This window comes from Rattus rattus, chromosome 15, assembly GCF_011064425.1.
Source record: "Rattus rattus isolate New Zealand chromosome 15, Rrattus_CSIRO_v1, whole genome shotgun sequence".
Classification (NCBI taxonomy): domain Eukaryota; kingdom Metazoa; phylum Chordata; class Mammalia; order Rodentia; family Muridae; genus Rattus; species Rattus rattus.
The window spans coordinates 47,488,534-47,500,706 of NC_046168.1; the positions used below are offsets into that span (position 1 = coordinate 47,488,534).

Consider the following 12,173-nt stretch of genomic DNA (forward strand, 5'->3'; position numbering starts at 1 on the left):
AATCAACTCAGCAACGAGGTATTGAGGTGACAGAACAAGAGCCTTGAGAAGTAGAGTAGGCATTACACAGGATATGGCCACACAATTAGGAAGCACAAGGGCTGCTCAAGCTTCTAATGGTTCATCCAGTTCCAGAGTTCTCTGTGGCTCCAGGAACATTAAAACACATTGAACTTTTTAACCTAAAAATGGCAATATGTCACTTTAATGGTTTTTGTTCTAGTAATCTGTGTATATTCGTGTGTGCAGTATACACATATGTGTGTGGGGGTGGGAGTGCACGTCCACAGCCACCGTGACTGTTGAAAGATGTAGGATGCATAACCCACTCTTCATTGCCTTAAGACAGGATCTCTTCCTACATCACAAAAGAAGAAATACATACCCTGAAATGTGTGAAAATGACTTGGGTTTCCAAGAATACTACTGAGTAAGGGTAAAGAAGTAGACAGAAGGGATGAAACGCTTGAAGATTTTGCATCGTATCAGAGGGGCTTGCATTTGTAATTTATTAGGAAAAAAAAAACAACTCAAAAAAACAGACCACCGATACAGAGAAAAAGAGACCATGGAATATTTAACCCTACACAGGACACATGAATGTTTTCCCTGCCTCGGGCTCAGTGAACACTGCAGGGAGGATGTGTGGGAAGACTGTGAGAGCCCCAGTGATCCTGGTTCCAACACTCTCACAGTGCTGGGGTCACAAGTGCACATAACCATCCCCATAAGTTTATGTAGGGTCTATGGATTTGGGCTTGGGCCCTCACACTTTCACAGTCTTTACTGAATTGAAGATAATATTTCTTCAGCTGCGTATTTTGCATTGTTCCCTACTCCCAGGGGACCCAGTCTATTAACGAGTATAATTGTTTCTCTTTTTTCTTCTCTATGAAGAACAGAATTGATGACGTTCATGATAACTCCATCCTTGAGTAGACTTATGATTAGGCCAGTCTGGCTCAAGAGACTCCAGTATTCCTAGGTGCAGAGTTCACAGAGACATGTATGCCAACACAGACCACCTGGCAACACAAAGACTTGCTGCCCACTTCAGTCAAGTCTGGCTTCCAGAGCTATTAGAATTACCAAGCTGTGCTGTTTAAACCAGAGTTTGAGTTACTTTGTCCTAGGACTGCCCTAGAATGTTAGCACCACAGTTCCACAGAGAAGCTCAGAATTTGGAAATAGATCCAAATACCTCAAAGGGGGGGACCTTCTAAGGGACCTTGTCCACAGGTCTTGACACCCAATGGACAAGGAAACCAGTTTGCTCCACACAGTATTCTCAAGGACAAAGTGATAAAGAGCACTGGGAAGCCATGGAAACCTTAAACTCTCCTAATGGAAAGTAGTAGAAAAATGTAAACTAGCACGGGAGGAATGGGGGACTGAGGAGGCGGCTCAGTGGGTGAGTGGCTTCCTCTGCAACCAGAGAACCTGAGTGCAAATCCACGGCTGCCTGTGCCTGTGTCCCAGCTTTGGAAGATGGACAGACAGGTGAATCCATTGGCCAGACAGGCTAAGTAAAACTTCAAGCTTTTGCTTCTGAAAGAGACCCTATCTCAAGGCAATAGGCAAGACACCTTACGTCCTCTCCATGTGCACACCTGGGCACCCATAACCACTGACCTGTGTGCATGCAGCACGCACACAAACGCAAAGTTTTTGTTTTGTTTTGTTTTGTTTTGTTTTAAACTTGAGATTTTGGCTGTACAAACCCTAAATGTTCAAAATATAATATAAATCAATTCTTCCTTGGCACAGCATTGTTTTTGCATAAAGAAACACGGGCGGCTTAGTTCAACTATACGGTACATAACTCAAGAACGAGCATCAGTCATAGCTAGAGAGTCAGTCCCGTGGAAAATAGTGCCTGTTGCACAGATACGAGGGCTTGGGTTGGATCCCCAGCCCCATGTATAATCAAAGTGATGTATTCTTATTCTCAACATTGGGGGAGTCAGAGACAAGCAGATCCTGGGCTCACTGGCTGGCCCAGCTGAGCTTAATTTACAAGTGAGGGATTCTGTCTCAAAAACCAAGGTAGCTTCCCAAGGAATAATACCCAAAGATGCCCTCTGGCCTCCACAAACCACATACCTCTCCCAATTAGGCGGAGGATAAAAGAGATTTATAAATTAATCCTAACACCACCTAGGTTACGATAGATCCATGTCAATTCACTTCATAGACGATCTAAGAGAAATGTTTTATAACACGCAAAAATCTGGTGCTTTCTAGCAAAACGATACACTCTAGCGCACACACTCGTCAACTCCAGCTCATAGCTGCTTATTCTTCTGTCAAGAGCCCTCTAAGTACCACATAGGGAACGATGTCAAGAGGAGGAAACCTGAAGGGACAGGAGATCAGCAAGGAAGACAAGTGGTTGGAGATGACGGGCCAGTGGCACAGCATATAGTCAGCATGCATGAGGCCTTGCACTGACCCACAACATGGAATGGTGGGGAAGGGGGATGCATGCAGCTGACGGCAAAACCGTTCATACTCAGCTGTGTGAGAAGGATGACTCAGCATACTCAGCTGTGTGAGAAGGATGACTCAGCATACTCAGTGGTGTGAGAAGGATGACTCAGCACACTCAGTGGTGTGAGAAGGATGACTCAGCATACTCAGTGGTGTGAGGATGACTCAGCATACTCAGTGGTGTGAGAAGGATGACTCAGCACACTCAGTGGTGTGAGAAGGATGACTCAGCATACTCAGTGGTGTGAGAAGGATGACTCAGCAGTGAAGAGCACTTGGACTAGTCCCCAGCATTCATGTGACAGTTCAAGACTCATGCAAGGAGTTCCAACAGTCTGGCCCCCATGGGTATTAGGCATGTAGTGAGCACACATACATGCAGGCAAAGCACTTGCATGCATACAATGAAAATAACTGAAAAGTAGTTTTGAAAAACTATCCATGCTCTGTAGCAACAGAAGCATTCCCTTTGGATGTGTTATTTCTTAAGTTTGTCACTGAGGGTTACAAACTGCAGATCCACACAGACTCATTTCCCATCTAGCAAATTACTCCCTTGGGCAGAGGGTCATTATGACGGAACCCTCACGATCTGGATCGGCCCTTCAGGGTCCAGTGTGTGAACTGGAACTTCTCCCACTTCACTCAGCACTGAGGTTCTCCGAGAAGCGCGTGTCAAACCTCTCCAGATCTGTGCGTTCATGACTCAACCAGGAAGAGTACATAAACTGCTCTTGTCTCCGGGTGGGGCATTCACAGACCCTCCAAAGGTTCCGTAAGTACAAACCTACAGAAGCGAGAGCCTCTGGGGGATGGATGATGTTTCAACTGAGGACAGGCAGTTGCGAGAGCCTTCCCCAGTGCGCGAGCTGGTTTGGGTTCCTCTTTGCCATATACAGAAAATGTGGTGTCTCTTTTAGACCATGGAGGGCACATTCGCGTGCATTTCAAGTAGAGAATTATCAATCTTTGTTTCTGACTCTTCATCTTCTTGAAAAACATTGGCAGTTTACTGTTTGGATGTGAAACGTCCCCTGAAAGCTACTTGGGTCCCGCCTTGTGGCACGGTCTCAGGAGGTTGTGGAACCTTTGCCTCTATGGCTTAGCAAGCAGGAGTGGGTCATTCCAGACAGTAACACACTAGTGTTTCTGTCATCAGCCCTCTGCTTCCTGATCCAAAAGTACTACCACAGACCTGCATGCTAGCCCACAGGCCTGCACGCTAGCCCACAGGCCTGCACGCTAGCCCACAGGCCTGCACGCTAGCCCACAGGCCTGCACGCTAGCCCACAGGCCTGCATGCTAGCCCACAGGCCTACATGCTAGCCCACAGACATGCACGCTAGCCCACAGGCCTGCACGCTAGCCCACAGGCCTACACGCTAGCCCACAGACATACATGCTAGCCCACAGGCCTGCATGCTAGCCCACAGGCCTGCACGCTAGCCCACAGACCTACACGCTAGCCCACAGACATACACGCTAGCCCACAGACCTGCACGCTAGCCCACAGACCTTCACGCCTAGCCCACAGACCTGCACGTTAGCCCACAGACCTGCACGTTAGCCCACAGACATGCACACTAGCCCACAGGCCTGCACGCTAGCCCTTGGCTCCTCCTGGCAGTGAGGAGACTGAGGTTCTCCTCTGCTTCCCTTGCTTCATTCAGCCATCTTTCCGGAGACAGGCATGTAATACAATGCAATAGGTACAGGCAGGCTGATCGCAATTACCACTGAGCAGTCAAGACAAGGACAAGACAGACAACTGGGTCCAAACAGTTAGTACGTTAAGCAATTCTGTTAAACAATCCAAAACACTAAATACTAAATACTAAATACCACACAAACGGGCACACATGGTGTACTTTACAAGCCAGATATATTTTAAAAGATCATGTTTACAATAAGTAAATTACATAGTGAAGAAACGTCAAAATGAAGTTGAGTAAAAAGGCACATTTGAAAGTTTAAGAGTACAAAGAGTCCGGTGTTTGTTCTCCTAGCATAGGAGGAGAGGGAGACAGATATATTACAATTACTTTCTCAGGGGGAGGGTTTCTGTCAGTGGAAGTGATTAACACTGGCTTCTTTTCTCCCCTCTCTGGGGCAGCCTTTTCCTTCCTTGGCTTCGGAGAGACAGGTTAATCTTCTGCCATGTAGAGGCGATACATCAGAGCTACCACCAGGGCTGAGATGGCTGGGATCACCCAGTTGGTCCACCAACTAGAAAGACACATGAGCAAAGAGATGCTTGAGTGACCCTCAGTGCAGAGACGGCACCCCCTCTGATGGAAAACTACCACAGCGTATTTTCCTTACCTCTAGAACCTCTTTGGCTAAAAGGACAGCTCAGTTTTGCTAATGCTCTCGTGTGCACAATGTAGGCCCTAGTGTGCTGGCCTCGCTGCTCTTCCCTGCTGTCACCATGAGAAAACTAACCCATGCTCTCCTTCCGTCTTCTTCCACGGAATTTACACAGAGAGCTCTTAACAGCTCCCTCAACAGACGCTGCCTGACATTAAACTCTGGGTTCTCTATCATAAACCCACAAAGGGGAGTGGTCCTGACACCTTTGTTCTCCCACAGGAACTAAACAAGCATGCTAATGTCACTTAGATGAGAATCAGACCAATGTTCTCATTGAATATGCTGTCAGCAAGCTCTACAGCCAAGAGCCCCATCCCCCGCCCCATCCCCTGAACCACAGAGTAGACAACCTGCAGCCGGCCTTGGCTTTACCATTCTCAGATCCTCCTCTGAACACCCAATCTTAGTTAGCATCTGTACTAGGTGGATTAAGTCATTCAAAAAATAGTGTGCCCTAAGTACTTAGTGGGTGGTCGACTTCCAAATTCAAAGGCAGAATGTATAAGCTTTCGATAGGTGACGCACAAGAGATTATGGGTAAAATCAAGGATGTGGCTTGGAAGAACTTTAATGCAGACAGAAATTTGATTTCAATTTCTAAATTTCAACTTTTTAGGGGACGAAATTTAATACCTACACTTAGCACCCAAGAATGCATGCATGCATCTTCCCTCGTACTGTCAAACAATCTTCATGGAGCAATGCGCTCAAAGAACAAGTTCAGTTAGAAGACGTAAAGTGTGAGAGGACTGAAAGGATAATCTCCATCAGAGTGGAGTGGAGTGGGGGCTTTTCAGTTTCACATTAAAAAGAGGAAGCCTAAAAAAATAAATAAATAAAAATAAAATAAAAAAAATTTGAAATGTAAAAGAAATACCCAATTTAATAAATACGGAAAAAAAAAAAAAAAAAAAAAAGAAGCCTGCCAGTAGAAACAAGATGGTTTATATTCTAGAATATTCCCAAGGGGCAGGCATGCCGAGAGGGGCGTGGTTCAATTTGACAGAATGAAATATCAGAGTGTAGCTTTGGGCTTGAGTCTACAAATGAAAACAACAACAAAAGACCATTATTATATAAGTCCACACAGCAGGACTGCCAAAGACGAGCTTGGACTGGAATACGGAGAGGAATCCTGCACCTGTAACAAGAGTCACCGTGCAGTTGGATTCGTGGGCTGAACTTGAGCAACAACTGGAAACCGAGCCACGCTTGTGGGGACAGAGTGACCAGTCGTAAAGGTGCTCATGTGTCAAGGAAGAATGAAGCTGAACCTTTGCTTGTGAGAACAAACGCAGCCCCGATCCCCCGGACGGACACATCCAGACGGAGAGGGCTTCGGGGTCACTGGATGGCCGTCTAGGATGGAATGCCCTGACGGTCTGGGAGCGCATGCCCAGACCAGAGGCTGAGGGCGGAGTGGGAATCCAGCCCCGGGTCACACAGGAGGCGCCATGCAGTTCTGGCTCCTGAGCCCTCCCAGAGATCTTGACTCAAAACACAGCAACCAAGAAGGAAACAAAAGACAGCACTGCCTACCTGGAATTAGACTCGACCGTAGTGATAAGGGTTTCCTGGAACACAACAGAAACCATGAAGTTAGGGTTTGTCCAAGCATTTATCCCCCTGACCAAAATCTTGTTTTAAGATAAAAAATCATCTTATTTTATTCAACTCTATCTTTTAAAAATGGTTAAAAGGCAAAATTTTCCCCAAGTTCTTCTTACTAAAAAGCCTAATTTTACAACTTTTCAAGGAAATAAAATTTTAAGAACTATATTTAAATTACTTAAGAACATAAACTTCATAATTTGAAAATAATTTGAAAATTAATTAATAGAATACATACAACAATCCACACTTTCAACATTTAAGGACTTCAATATAGAACTTCATGAACACATATAAGGCTGCTACATCACTGTCTTTTGGAAAAGGAAATTCTTTGAAGAATAGAATATGAAATAAATATGACATTTATTACATTCAAACATAGTAGGGCATTAAAACACACCTAAATTACACTAATAGTGTGCCAACCAAAATGAAACAATAAGAATTGTCGTGTCACATGCTAGACCACCTTTTGTGAGGCTTCCTTAACTCACCGGATGGCACCAGGAAGACCCGATTAACTCAGAAACCGCTCTGCCTAACCAACTCTGTGTCTCCCTTCCAGCAGTGTCTAGGCACAGCCCTTGTCATGAAGACTGTGGAAAATGCATACACTCCCAAACCATTCCAAACTGCAGCCCACTAAGCACACACAGGTAGGCTTTAACAGATGTTAGAAAACACTCTTGCAATATTCCACACCAGCAAAAAACCTGTTAGTGCTTCAAGAAGAGCAGTTACACACAAGCCAGACCCATCAGAAAATCGTGCCTATAGCATTCTGCAGATGTAAAACACATCAGTAAAGCAACAGCTGTTTGCAGCAAGGCTCAGAGATGTCCCTGAGGACAGGTTAGGAAGACGCCCTGGGAGAGGCAAACCCATCTCAGGGACGCATGGGCAAAGCAGCAGAGCAGTGCACACCAACCTGGACACACCTTTAAGATTCCTGACACAGTGGGGGAGAAAAACAAGTCTTAAAAAGAAAACTTCATATCTGTTATTGTCTTAGGCAATTTTAAATCCTAGTAAGTATAAAGTTCACAACCACAAGATTACTTTCCATGAATAGTATTAACACTGATTATGACAATTAAATATGCAAGCAATGGTAATCAGTTATTAGAAGGAACACAATCATGTAAGACACCACAGGGCTCTCTGGAGACACGATGGCACGCTGGGAAGTTGGAGTGAGGAGGCAGACAGGACAGGCCACTGGCTCGTGATACACGCAGGGATATCTGCATCTCAGGAGACCCTACGCAACCTCAGGCGCCTTCCTTGACGCCCGGTCTTGGTGTCTGCGTTGCTAATGTAGAAGCACCAGTGTCAGGTTAAAATACTGCTGAGGCTCAAGCGTGCCCATGCCACGTAAAATGCTGTCTCGAGGGCGGGCGAGATGGCTACTTGCTTCAGGGCCTTACAACCTGAGCTTTACTGATCCCTAGGGCTCTCGTGGTGGAAGGGGAACCAATTCTCCTTAAAGTTATCCTCTGATCTCTGTGTGCGTGCTGTGGTGCACAAGAACCTGCACGCACACATAACGGAGTAAATAAACATCAAAAACCGTTAAATGTAAGGAAATAAAAGGCCACTAGCATGCCACCACAACCACTGTCACTGGCAACAATGACCCTCCAAAAAACAGAGCTTAAAAAGTATAGACGGTTTGGATTGTCTATGGTCTTTGTAGCCTTCAAACCCAGAATGCTTGCGGGTTTAAGCTGTAGTCACCGCTCAACACTAGGATAGAGAGGCACCATTTCTCTGGCAGCCATTTCTCTGCAGGGCTCTGCTGCCAGGGAAGGAACTTCTCAAATCAGCACTGAGCTCTGTCACCTGCCTTCCTTGAAACCTGGGAGGCACCCAACTGACAGCAAAAGGGCCAACAACTGCGTATGGCATGCACCACAACCTACAAAGGTCATGTGAGCCAGTATACATCATGATTAGCTCCATATAAAAAATATATACCAAGCCTTTGCAAATCAGTTCTCTCAGTGTAAGTTCATCTCACTTAGCATCTCACCTAGCTCCCTCCTTTATTGGAAAAACTGACAGTGAACTTCCTCAAAGTTCAGTGTCTCCTGGAACCTAAGAGACCACTCCTGACAAGCCAGGGGCTGAGCATGTGACTCTCACACAGCTCACCGGAGCTTCAGGGCCTCAAGGTCTGGGGATCTCAGAGACAAACGTATCCTTATCTAGCATGGTGCTTTGAAAGTTAACAAGGAAGGGCACCAATACAGCTTGTATCTTCTCTATGAGCAAATGTGGTTGCTGTGGATACACTTAAAGCATGCAATTTCTATGTCTACAAATACCTTACCCTGGCAAGTTAGCTTCCTTTGGGCAGGTTCAAGCTAAGACTCCCTGGTACGTCTTCTTTACAAAATTGACTAGATGTTTTAACTAACACTTTCTTTCTCAACACTGAGGACTAATGCCATGTGCTCTACAGCTGAGCTCTGGTTGCAGTCCCAAGCATGATGTTTACTGAAGAACATCAGACCACAGAACACATTCTCCAGCGACAGATGACTACGTGACCCTGAGAAATTCCTAAGGGACCAGTACTGTTTGGCAGAAATAGCAAAGCACCCACACTTTCTTCTGTGTCATTTGCTTCCAGCCTCTCAAATAACCAGCAGGGTCACCCCACTTTCTTCCAGCTGTGCTCCTATGTAAGCAAAGTCACAGGGAACAAAGGGGGTCCTGTCTGTTTGTTGTACAACAAGAAAAAGCCACAAAGCTGTCCCTTTGTAAATTTTGATAGTAAAAGCATCTGCCTTAAACATCAAGTCAGCAGATGCAGCTCCAGTGAGAGGCTCCGCACCGGCAGGTACATCAGGCAAGATGAAACGAGTGCTGCTGGGAGCTGCCCCCTCCTGCAAACACTGGCAGGAGGACTTTCGTCAATGCTGATGTTAATAAGTGTGCTCTGTCCACTCCAAACATCAAAGCGATTGCAAGTTCAAATAGAAGACTAAAACAAAACAGAGAATAGCAAACACAGCTGGGACATGCGGGTTCTCCCCTCCACACTACTCTTTGGGACAGTGTACATCCCAGACCAGCCTTGGACCACTATGGAGCCAGGGACAACTTCTGGTCCGTCTGTAATCACTTCCCAAGCACTCGGGATCATGGCTGAGCAGAATGACCTCCAGTTGCTGGAGACTGAATCCAGGCCCTCGTGCATGCCAGGCAAGCACTCACCAACAGAGACGCCCACTGCACAGTGAACACATCTGCCAACAAATGGCAGCCTGAGACATGCTTGCCACCACACACCTGCACACTGTGGTGAGAGATGTGGTTAGCAGACAGCAGACCAGAACTCAGGAAACAAACCTCCCCAAAGCCTTGTTTTTCTGCAGGTGACTTACAACAAAACCATTACATACTAATAATACCTAAGAGGACAGGAACAAACCTTTTCTCTGACAGACTTTGAGGGGGAAAACATAAGTGCAATTGCTGTGCGTGGGGAAGCACACACGGGCCTTTTCTTGCACTGGGTGAGAGTTGGAGTAATCAGGGCATTTGCGTTCACACTGTAGGATCACTGCATGTTACGCACTGAAAACAGCGGTGGCTGTGCAATGGACTGTCCAGCAGTCACTGCAAGCTCAGAGAAGCTCACCCACTGTGTGCTCTCTCCACTGAGAAGAAGCACAGAGAAAAATGGAAAAGCTGCGTTTTCTTGCTGCCATTTTTGAAGCAAGACCTTCCCTCACCCTTTATTACTTCCAGGCAAGAATTAACTCTTCCTGCTTATACTTTTCAGGAACTTCATCTGGCTGTTCTCATAAATTCTTACTCTAGATTTAATGAGCAAATGGGTGGGAAGGTCAGCTCAGACTGAAGGAAGGCATGCCAATGTAAAACCAGCCGTTTCTGAACGCCTACGAGGACACAGGGATGCAGAGAAGGAAGGGGCACGGGCCGTACCATCAGAGTTAGGGAGGAAAACATGCCTCAGCTTAAACAAGTTCCAACTCCTCCGAAAACGAGGCTTACGTCCAATCTTTCAGAGCAGAAGCACAGTTTTATTTCGCACAAGAAATTGAAATCAGGGTTTCATGCATGTTAGACAAGTGTCTTCCACAGAGCTATCCAGATTTTATTTATTGATAATTATATGATGTTTAAAAAAATTGATACTTCTGTTGTACAAAGTAACATACAAACTTTCCTCAAAAGCACATGGGCGAGTAAAAAAAAAACCTGAACAAACAAAAAAACTCCCAAACTAAACTTTTGCAAAACCAATAAGTTACATATTCACCTTATCTAGAAAGATCTGTGTAGGCTGTGACCTCTGCCCCATTTTGACATGTGCTACATACAAGGTAGATACCTAGTTACCTCTACCCACCACTCCTTTGAGATACTTGGACAAACTTACCGAAGGCTTGGCTATCTTTGATCTGTCATCCTGTAAGGGATAAAAAGGGAGTTGGCATTAAGAATCAAAGGACATGTGTGAAAGTCTCATTTCCAAAAAGCTGACGTCTACTGAGAATTGAAAAAAAAAATTACTATTCAGTGATTAGCATTTGGCATTCAGCAAAGTTAAATGCAAAATTTGATCCATGTGGTTTGACAAGAAAAATTAACAGTAGAGTTAGGAACAAGAAGCATTTCCATCTACAGTCCCAAAGTTTAGAGTGGATCCATGACTGTCTTATGTATATATGGAGGTGTTTAGAGGCTTACTAGTGTTGAACTGACTTTTAATTCAGGCGACAACTGAAGACTAAACCCGGCCCTCCCTTCTCTACTCTTGAGTTGGTGGAGATATGCATCTTTGTGCTACGATGGACCCCGAGAAGCCTGCAATCCCCCAGCAATGTAATTATAAACTATTTAAACCTCAGAATGAGGACGTCAAAATCCAAGGGCATCTAAATGCTGACCATAGAACAGTCTTGCAGAGAGGTGACCTAAATAAAGTCACCCTCCCTCCTCCTAGGAACAGAACTTAAGAGAACAGGGTGGGGAGGAATTTTTACAAGGACAGACCTCACAGATGCAATTCAACCATGTTAGTTCTGGGAAATATGACTATGAAAATGTGTGGGCTGATAATCCTCCAGATAAGAGTAGCAGACTCTCTCAAATATTATATATATATATATATATATATATATATATATATATATATATATATATATATATATATATCCTCAGCAAACCCATAAGGTAATACACAAGCAGACAGACACGCACACAGATAGGCACAGACAGACAGGTAGAGGTACAGGCGCGCGCGCACACACACAGAGAGAGAGAGAGAGAGAGAGAGAGAGAGAGAGAGAGAGAGAGAGAGAGTTCAACACACTAAAATAGATTTCTGGGACTTCTAAAAAGAGCCTACTTTTATCTTTCCTTCATTTGCAGTTCTTACAAGAACTGTTGTCCAAATACAGCAAGACTCATATATAAATAGGCATTTGCCTATATTCATCTATTTTTAAAGTTTCTTGGTTTGCTTACTTGAGCTGGGGCTGCTCGCTGTTCGTCTCTTGGGAAAGTGTGCCCATGACCACCCTTCACTCTCCTAGCTGTAGAACAAACTACATGGACTGATACACTCTGCCCTGAGGCTGAGGACCGTCCCCAGCACAAGGCCTTGGAGCACAGCACTCTGACCGAGTCCAGCAATAAGTGCAACCAAAAGAAACCAAAAA

The 12,173-nt window shown here is 45.2% G+C and overlaps 1 protein-coding gene across 1 annotated transcript in view; it reads right to left on the reverse strand.

Moving 5' to 3' along the window:
• Nucleotides 1–4,353: 4,353 nt before the first annotated feature.
• The window catches only part of LOC116884580 (cytochrome b5), a 32,089-nt gene continuing 24,269 nt past the window's right edge, over nt 4,354–12,173 (reverse strand). Inside the window, exons 3-5 of the mRNA XM_032885722.1 lie at nt 10,889–10,918; nt 6,400–6,434; nt 4,354–4,716 (exon numbers count right to left, since the gene is read on the reverse strand). Coding sequence (XP_032741613.1) covers nt 4,635–4,716; nt 6,400–6,434; nt 10,889–10,918 — 147 coding nt within the window. The 3' untranslated portion in view covers nt 4,354–4,634. The remainder of the gene's footprint in view (nt 4,717–6,399; nt 6,435–10,888; nt 10,919–12,173) is intronic.